Source organism: Sinocyclocheilus grahami, unplaced genomic scaffold (assembly GCF_001515645.1).
Source record: "Sinocyclocheilus grahami isolate Dianchi unplaced genomic scaffold, SAMN03320097.WGS_v1.1 scaffold1075.1, whole genome shotgun sequence".
Classification (NCBI taxonomy): domain Eukaryota; kingdom Metazoa; phylum Chordata; class Actinopteri; order Cypriniformes; family Cyprinidae; genus Sinocyclocheilus; species Sinocyclocheilus grahami.
Genome location: NW_015506254.1, coordinates 308,985 through 318,995, shown reverse-complemented (window position 1 = coordinate 318,995; position 10,011 = coordinate 308,985). Strand labels below are relative to the sequence as shown.

General features: G+C 37.5%; 1 protein-coding gene across 1 annotated transcript; it reads right to left on the bottom strand.

Moving 5' to 3' along the window:
- Positions 1–6,763: 6,763 nt before the first annotated feature.
- On the bottom strand, positions 6,764–8,948 carry LOC107566434 (glycerol-3-phosphate dehydrogenase [NAD(+)], cytoplasmic-like). The gene is made up of 7 exons (XM_016251897.1): positions 8,721–8,948; positions 8,344–8,484; positions 8,112–8,250; positions 7,876–7,988; positions 7,556–7,792; positions 7,368–7,474; positions 6,764–7,091 (listed from the first exon to the last, which is right to left on the bottom strand). Exons 1-7 carry the CDS (start codon positions 8,922–8,924, stop codon positions 6,995–6,997), a joined length of 1,038 nt encoding a protein of 345 aa, XP_016107383.1. The 5' UTR covers positions 8,925–8,948; the 3' UTR covers positions 6,764–6,994.
- Between the last annotated feature and the right edge of the window lie 1,063 nt (positions 8,949–10,011).

Genomic DNA, 10,011 nt, shown 5'->3' with positions numbered 1-10,011 from the left:
TTGAGATCTCCACTGATTTCAGCAATGCGAATTCCATTAAAATACCAACTAATCTCTTCTTGTTGGATATTTTCAGTGTCAGTGTGTAGAGTGACTGAATCTCCCTCTGTCACAGACACTGGCACTATATCTGTATCAACACCGGAAAAAAATAAGGAATAAACAGTTAATTAATAAAGCCAGCTAATTTAATTAAATTTTCACCACATTAATTTCATACATTTAGTACAAATATGTGGTCTTGTTTTATTAATACTGTACACTGTATAAATTGCCAAATAACAAATTGGAGATTAAAAAAATGAGACGAAAAATTAACTTGAGCAAGAAATTTAACTACGGCAACTTTTGCTATGATTAAATGTTCAGTGATTTCTTCCAAAGATCCAAAGGCACATTTTTTGTTGATAAAGCATCTAGTAGCCTAAATACACACCACGCTACACAGAGCGAGTGAGAGAGAGAGAGAGAAAAGCACAAACGGCCTTTTTTTTCTTGAGAGTGTAGCCCAGGGCTGTCCAAACTCGGTCCTGGAGGGCCGGTGTCCTGAAGAGTTTAGCTCCAACCCTAATCAAACACACCTGAAGCAGCTAATCAAGCTTTTACTAGGCATACTAGAAACTTGAAGGCAGGTGTGTTGAGGCAAGTTGGAGCTAAACTCTGCAGGACACCGGCCCTCCAGGACCGAGTTTGGACACCCCTGGTGTAGCCCATGTGGAAACTTTTGAAGCAAGGATGTGTCTGAAATCGTCCCCTATAGGACACTATTTGAGGGCACAGCCATTTATAGTGGTGGACGTTATCGAGTGCACTCATTAAGTTTCCATAATGCAAAGCAATAACAAGTGTTAGAGCAACAACAACTCAACGGCTAGAGAATACCCTCTCTCTCACTCTGGTTTTAATTAATGGCGGCCTAGAAAACACACATCTGAAGGTCGTCTCGAATGCATTCCCGCGTCTCGCCAGAAGGTGGCGGCCGCAGCTAAATCATCCATCCATTTAATGGATTATTACGAAAAAAAAGTAACACAATTTAGATGTTAAGCTTAAACTGTTCACATTTCTAATTTGTTCACATTTTTAAAACGATACGTAGTTTGTGTAAAAACATCGTCTTCTCTGTTTTTCCTGACTGATTCCATTCATTAGGCAGAGCAAACATGGTGTTACTCTATAATACAATCCACTTTTGCTCAGTGTTGTGTTTAGTTTTTGTTTGTTTGTTGTTTTAACTTGTGAGGCTTTAAAATTGGGCCATTTGAATAATTTGATAATTATTAAATAAACAGACTCACAAATCCTGCTGCTCCACAGAACGCCACCCACACAGGCTAGTTTTTTTATTATTACATTATATATATGTCACAAATCGTTTTTAACGTGCAATGCTAGGCTGTAAGATTTGGTATTTTTCAGCAGAACATTTGTCTTCTGTGGCTTTAATAAAGGCCGTATATGCTTCGAATAATTTTATTATTATTAACATTATTCCTCTTTTTCTTTTTTTTAATAAAGGTAATATTACTTGAAAAGAGATAGCAACGTATAAATGTCTTACCGTGCCCACGAACACACAAAAGTAAAAAGAGAAAAATAAAGATGTGCTTCATTTTCATTTTGTGCTAAAACACGATGCAGATTCAGTGAAGTAAAAACGCTCTGATGCTGGAAGTGAAAGTAATTTGTGAGGCTCCCCAGCTAACAATGGCCTGGCACAAATTCAATGACCGGACCACCCTGTGCAAGCCAACAAGTCTAAAAATGCTGCTCTTTGGGTGGCACGCAAGCCCGCTGGACGGACCGGTGTTTCTACTGAGCTCTTACATAAATATATACTATATTTCACAGTTAAAAATAATCCTTAATCTGCAAATGCTGTGTAGACGTTATTTTATTTTGTTGAATTGCATTGCTTATTTGCAACAATGCATGATCAGTGAAAATTGTACATATTTTGACCTTTGGGAAACATGCAAAGGGCAGTACTCAAGCAAAACAAACAAAAAAAGAGATTAAAACAAAATATGAAAGGAAAAAAAAGTATACCAATCATCCTGTTCAAAAGTTTGCATCCTCGGTAATGAAGTCACACCGGTCTGCTGATTATTTTTTTTCTATATTGGTTTTTAGATAGGCCTATATTTTTAGATTTGCTTAGTATATTTTTCTCTCATATTTTTGAAACCTTTGGGAAGTCTGAATTTTAAATACGTCATGTCAGTTATAGTTTTTCTGCATAACATTACTTAGTTTGAATCATTGTAAAAGTTAAAAAGAAGTATATAAATACTCTTTACATGGCAATCACCCTGCAAGGCATTTGTTCCAGCGAAGGTGAACCATGTCTAATTTGACTGCTCAGCTAATAGTTTTTAATCAGGACTGTATTTAGTAGAATTACATGTGTTCTGCTTGGACAGAACAAAACCTTCGCACACTGGCCTTAGTGTTTGGTGGGAGTGTGGTAAAAAATATATATATATATAAAAAAAGAATCTAAATGTTGTTGTGCTCTTGAGCAAGGTGTTTCATTACAAAACCTCTTCATAGGTGATGCACTGTATTAAACATGTAAACAAGACAATTGTGCTAATTTATTCTTTCTACGTTTTTGTCATCATCGAATGTGGTCTAAAATGCAGGCAATCATTACATTTTCACTGCTGTACTGCACATCAACAGCAATCAGACGTGATAGTCTTATTACACATTTTAAAATGTCTAAAAATTCGGCATCTGGACAGCCTTCAAAAAAAGAAGACAGTCACGACAGTCATGTCTTCATAAGTCAATTGCAAAATGGCATCTTTTTAGTACTGACAGACTGATAGATCTGTTCATGACTGCAGCGAGTGATATCAGGCCAGATGCAGTTGTGAATAATCAAGAGACAGATTCTGTATGCAAAGCCATGCAAGGTTGAGATTGGGGACAAGCATATCCTCCTGATGATGCAGGCCTTCGAGGGATTTTGAGGTACAGCTTTTGAACTTCTTTGCTTGTAAACTTTTAATATCTGTAGTGGAGTGTTAAGAAAGAATGCAGCATTCACAGTTGTCACAAATTACCCACTGAGGGTGAATTGAGTAAACCAAATGCACTTTATTAACAAAACTATAAACAAACATAAAGACTTTACTTAAACAAAACAAAAAATAATCACAGAACGTGACATCTATATACTGTATTTACTGAATCTGGTCTAAATGTATATTTCTATATTTAACAGGGTGCCCCTCTTCAGCTAGGAGGAATTGATTGTGGGGTACTCATGTTGATGGTAAGTGGTCTCATAATTGCTGTACAGCTGTGTCTGTGTGCTGAACACCACATTTGTTAATATAGTCTTGGTTTAATTTTGCACTCAATGTTACGCTCTCAAAGTCATTTGATTTTGCTGTGGTGAGCTTGCACCAATTCATGGTTATTTGTAAAGCAAAAAGGACTGTGAGAACACTATCAACAAAATTTTGTAAAAAATGATTAAGATTTTCAATTGCTGTCTTATATCAGTCTGACATACCTATAATCAGGAAGTGGTGGTGATATCAGTTAATTCAGACTTTCCTCTGACAAGGTATGATATTGATAAATAAAGAGTTCTGGCATGAAACTCTAGATGGCGCAGTCCGATAGGTCTAACTCAATCTGACCTAATGACATTATCACATGGCACAGCTGATTGGTTCTCTCCTGTATCAGTAGCCAATGAGCTCGCTGCTAAACATTCAAATATATGACTAGTGCTTGCCGTAGCAGTTGCAGCTTACTTCAGAAACCCTCCACCTTCCCCAGCTTCACCTGTATAGATCTGCTACGAGGTGATTCATGTGTGCTATATGGGGGTTATTTCATGTACATCATATTTGTTGCAAGAGTATTTCTTACATGCTCACAGCAGCATGTTGTGGATGTATTGGCAGTAGCAACTTAAGTTTTGGTGCTTGCTCTGCCGCAGCAGCAGCAGTGTAGCAGATCTATTCCGCTAAGACCAAATACATGAACATTGTCATGTACATTACCATGCCAATCCCACCGAGAGTTGTCATGCCAGAACTATACTTTTGAATAAAACCTCCATATGTGCATTTCCAGTATGTAGGCAATGTATAAGAAATAAAGCAATGCATGCCTAAAAACACTGTAATGTTTGTCATTTCCCACAGTCAAGTCCCACAACTAGTCACCCAGGAACAAAAACGACCAAATCCAGATGACATGGAAGTCATTCCAACTGAGTCAGATATCATGCAGATCACTCCAACACCAAGAATATTTGTATAGAGGGAATGTATTATGTATTGATTGACTTGTTTATGTATTTACCTTTTCTGTTTCATAAAGCCGGTGTTTATCAGCAGTACTTTATTAATTACATTATTACTGGTATTCTTATATTGCACAGGACTTGGCGGTGATGAGAAACATTCAGCTGGTCTGTGAGTGGGTGGAGGAGAACCAACACCACTTTGCTAGGAAGATTGAACTGCCAAAGAACTTAAGGATGAAGGGGGATGATACCTTGATGGCTATGACAATGTGGGACTTGTTTATAAAAACCATGTTTTGTGAAGGTGAAAGGAATGAAGAAGAAATTCGGGCTACCCTTCCCTTTCACTTTTCAGAGAGTAGAGGAAATGGACTTTTTCTTGCAGGAAATAGGAGACAAAAGAGATATCCGTGTGTCTTGTTTACACAATCCCCACTTGTGAATCTACCAGTGTGGTACTATAATGTAAATATTGATTTTGTTTTGTTAAATACCATTACAATTTTGTGTGAAAAGAAGTGTTGTGTTCTTGAAATATATATTATGATATTTATTATTTTATATCTTCTTATTATTACATTTCATCTAGATTTAAGATTTATGTTAGATGCAAATTTTGTGCACATGGCTGGTTTTAGACTACTGGTCACTTATTTCTCTTTTCATTAAAATAGCATAATGCCTATGACATGAAGGTTGGGTCTATCCAAAATTACAGTCAATATTCCATTTAAATTTACAATATAACAAAAAAAAAGAGATGCAAAATGTTTCAATACAAGCATTTCAGTCAAATGTAATTTATGCAATATTTCAAACCTTTAACCCACTTGGGAAAATCAACCCATGGCAACAGTTTAAAAGTAGTCCAATTCTGTGGAAAAAACGCGGACTTGGCAACCCTGCATCCAACAAGAGCTGCAGGAGTTAGATTTGACTGATCACAGGTCAAGAATAAGGAGAAATGATTTACAAGACAATGCTGGAGTATTTGCTGCTCTACAGATCCTGAGCTCATTGACAAATATCTGATCTGGTAAGATGTGCTCCCTTTACACAGAGTGTGTGTTAAGTGTTTATGTTTTTCTACAGGAGGAAAACGCTTACCGAGAGACTTTGCGCATGCATTCATATTCTGCTGTTCTGTGGCCACGGATTTGCGGGTCTTGTCTTTTTCTTGCAGGACCCTGTATGTTACAGTACTAAATTAGTTTTAATCGTTTAATCACCACCATAGCGTCTTGTCTCCATTGGCAACACGCACGATTTGTGTCGATTGCAAGTGACGTCGCAGGTATCGGAGAGTGCAAGTGGTGATTGCAAGTGACATTGTAATTTAGTTTATTTTTTCTTGTCTTCACCACCTGGCTACTGTTGTAAAATGTTGAGAGATTCAAACAAAAAGTAATAAAAAACAAAGACTGCAAGTGACGTCACTAGCAGAAGTGCAAGTGTCTGAGAGTGCAAGTCTGAGAGTGCAAGTCTGAGAGTGCAAGTCTGAGAGTGCAAGTGTCTGAGAGTGCAAGTCTGAGAGTGCATGGAGTTGCATACTGAATGGAGTTGTACAGCTGCAGCTCACGTGATGAATGTTGGGGTTGTGGGGAGTTCATGTCTGAACTAAATCAGCACCCTGATAAAGAGGTTGACTGGCACAATATACAAAAGACAAAATACAAAAATACTCATCTTAAATGCATTTAAATACAAATGAAAATACAAGACAAAATAGTGTTTTGTATTTTAAATACATGTATCTGAAATACTGCCCATCCCTGATTGCATATAGCTCACAGTATTACACACACAATGTGCTTTTCTGGACATTTTAGCAAATGTATCACAAGCAAATCATCGCTCTCTAATGTCCAAAGCGGAATATCGCCTCTCCAAAAATAGCGCTATACTTTTACCCAATAGAGTGCGCTATTAATAGATGCTGCTGTTCTCACAGAGGAAGAACTAGAACCAATAATAATCAAAACAACACACAGGCCCAAAACTAAGACACACATCTGATCTTTCCCATCTGGAATACGAAAAGAAAGTTTTGAAAATGAATTTGAGATGATTCTAACGTTGAATGAAAACAGTGCAATCACTCAATGGACAATTTTTTTAAATATTCAATGTAAATATAAGATCTGTTCTGCAGTGCAAATATAAATCAGTCCAGTTTGCAAAATGTTAGCAATTGAAATACACCATTTTGCGTAAGGCAAGGAGCTACTTGCTCTTAAGAAAAGGTCAAAGGTTGAACCCTTAAAATGTTAAAGGTGAGCATGCGTCAGAGAGTTGTGGAAAGTAAAGGTCACATTCCATGTGTGTGTTAGTGAGTAATATCAATGTGCAGAGACACTGGACTCAATGTTAGCTTCGATCGCAGTCATTTCTGAAATCACTAATGATTTCACAAACTTGCAGACCCAAAGAGTGAACAAAATCGTTTTTTATGGCACATGGAAAAAGAAACTTTGTTTTCCAGAAAATGAATGTTTTTGAGGGCTCAACTTTAAGGCACTTTTTAATTGGCTGCAAAATTACAGAATAGGAAATGTTAAACGTACTTTTCGAGAGTGTAGGACTTTAAAACAGGACAATTTACAATGCATTTGATCCAAAAATCTAATCTTATATACTGTTAATTTACAACATGTAGACAAATCTTTCATAATGTGTTAATGAAAAAAACAACTAAAACAGCCGTTTTGTCCATGATGACATTTACATGTGTTCTGGATGGTTCTGTAGGCAGGTGATGAACTCTTTGACTGGGTGACCCTGGAAACAGATCTGATAAACTGCATTAAACAGGGGGAACCTGCAGAGAAACAGAGAAAGTTGACATAAAAAAAAAGAAAAATAGGAAAAAATATGTTTTCCATATTGTGAACAGTGCTGGGTAGATTACTTACAAATAGTAGTCCGTTACATGACAAAAAATTGTAGTTAGTAACATTACACATTTTAGGTAATATAATCAGACTACCTTTTGATTACAGTTAGATTACTTTTGACCTAACCCATTTATCACATTGATTTAAATAAAATAATCTTACTACCCAGCACTGATTGTGAAGAGCACAAAGATAGTTACTTTTCCACCAGGTTTTTGTGTTTGAGGATCTGATGAACTTCCGCTGCAGTTGCTGGACCTTGAAGTTTCTGGCCGTTCAGCAGTTCCTTCTCAAGCTCCTCGATAGACTGACAACGAACACAAATGTTTAGAGATGCACATGAACAATGAAAAATAATGTAACTTTTAATCCTGAGGACCAAACATACTTTGCCCGTTCTAGCAAACGCTTCTCCGATTTTGCGGTTGCGTCCTCCGTAGCAGGTGGTGATGAGGTCGGCGACGCCGCAGCTCTCCAGAAACGTGGCGGGAGAGACCGGACTGGCCGTGCAGAATATCCGAGCAAAGGCGATCATCTCCATCAAACCCAAACGGATCACAGCGGCCTTGGTGTTGTCACCGAACTCCAGACCGTCACAGAAACCAGCACCCACTGCGACAATGTTCTACAATAAAATCCATGACTTCTTGACTTTTATTCAGTTAAATGCTTCAGAAACTGAATGAAAATGAATGGATGGATGTTTACCTTTAACGCCCCACAGATCTCCACAACGTCAGCCTCCTCAACCACCGTCACACGGAAGTTTTGTGTTTGCATCATTTCCTTCAGCAGGGGTCCGTGAGCTTTGCTTTTACACCCTAAACACAAGATTATTATCATTTGAAGAACTATAGTGGCTGTATATAGTTACAGTGGCATACATGGGCACATTTTCCTTCCGTCATGACCAAAACGTAATATTTCCATTTTCGTGTGCTTACCAATCGTAGTTTCACAGAATTTCTCATCAGCAACCTCATTGGCCAGATTGGCTCCCATCAGCACGGTCATGGTGATGCCAAGTTTTTCCCTAATGACATCAGAGATCAGTTTCAGTCCGTCAGGACCCTCATCCACACCCTGACGAAACAAACAAAGTGGTATAACAGTGCTGCAGGTCCAGATACAAACTGAAACATAACTACATAAAATAAAAAAAATGCATGAGGAAACCTTAATGAGGGACATTCCCACAGCGTCCGTCTTGATGTGACCCTTGATGGTGTCACAGATTCGGGACACAAATTGGTGAGGGATGACGAAAATGAGAATATCTGCACCCTTTACCGCATCCAACAGATCTGGAACCGCCACCTAAAGAAAAACAGCCATTTATCACTGGATTTATTACACTTTTCTTATATCAAACACCACTTTCACACTCTTTTCCATGAGTTTCAAAATTGGTAAGCAAAGATGTGCTTCTTTACATCATAACTTCACTGCTTGATTTCAAAATTTCCACTGCAGCACTAAATTTACCGTTGTTAACAAGTAATTGGAAATAATGGTTAAAGAGTTCAAGGATTCTAGATGCTTTGTGTTCTCACCACATTGGGCGGCAGCTTGTGTCCCGGCAAGTATTTTACATTCTCGTGTTCGGTGTTGATGATTTCGGTGAGCTTGCGTCCGTTGACCATCTCCTCAAACACCCACATGTTCACTGTGTTTTCAAACGTGTTGTATTTTGCTGCATTGGCGCCCACTATCTTGGCAATGGCAGAACCCCTGAGGAAATGAAAGAACTTTGACATTACTGACAAACTGTAATGGATAAACAGCAGCCAATACTGCTGCTGGATTAAGTAATGACAGCTGCACATCTACTGAGGGCTTAATTAGCAGAAGAACTAGAAGAGAACTTCATTACTGTGACACACGTTCTCTAAACTACAAGTTGGCTCCTGACTTTGTTGCAACTGGGAAGAGGTGCTGAAGTGGTAAACATTGTCGCATTTACCACTGGTTTTTGGTAAGTACTATACTATAGTGTTATTTGAAGATATTAAAACATTATGCAACTCTTAAAATTGTGTCTGCAATCATAAACAAATACTTCTAAATATAAACGTAATAATCCTCTAACACTGGAAGCATGAAACATGCGATTAAGACACTAATTATGGCTGATAATAATAATCTAGTTCATTACAGCTTTGCTTCAGTATCTGCAACACCATAAAACAGCCTGAAGTTTATGGGTCAGAAAGAAAAGATTGCAGCCTATTCTTTTGGTTTAACCCTTTAACTGTCACCCGTCCCACAGAGGGGACGCCTAACTATATTACAATTAAATCCTAATCTAATCATGACAAACGTAATATCGTTGGAAAGGTCTAAGACTCCTAAATAGATATTTTACCAATGTTTTTGTTAAAAATTATGTAGGAAAAGTAATAGATTAATTTATGACAAGAGTGCACCTCAAAAATCTACATCATAACAGGAGTTCTGTTTTTGACCTTTGTCAAAAAAAGTCTTTTTTTGTTGCCTTTTTCTCCATCACACTTTAGAAATCATCAGAAATGATATATCAATTGAAAGCTTTAAATCTCAAAATTCATCCTTTGAACCCCGTTTTAAAATCAAACATTGCATTACCATGAAAATGGCACATCAATATCATGTTACAAAATGTTTTCATTCATGATTTATACAAATGTAAGTTTGGATCGTGCACTTTCACGTCTATGTTCAAAAATGTGTGACAGTTAAAGGGTTAATAAGGATCACTGGACACCTGGGTCAATCATTACTCAGCAAATATTACTTCAGCAAGCCAAGCAATGCACATTTGGACATGACACAATAAATGTAATGCATTATATATATATATATATA

Excerpts from the sequence above, each read along its gene's own strand:
- LOC107566434 (XM_016251897.1), bottom strand. The coding sequence starts at position 8,924 with ATGTCAAAGTTCTTTCATTTCCTCAGGGGTTCTGCCATTGCCAAGATA. Across the intron at positions 8,485-8,720 it reads ACAAGCTGCCGCCCAATGTG|GTGGCGGTTCCAGATCTGTT; the intron begins GTGAGAACACAA and ends GTTTTTCTTTAG. Across the intron at positions 7,092-7,367 it reads CACAAAAACCTGGTGGAAAA|GTTCCCCCTGTTTAATGCAG; the intron begins GTAACTATCTTT and ends GTTTCTCTGCAG.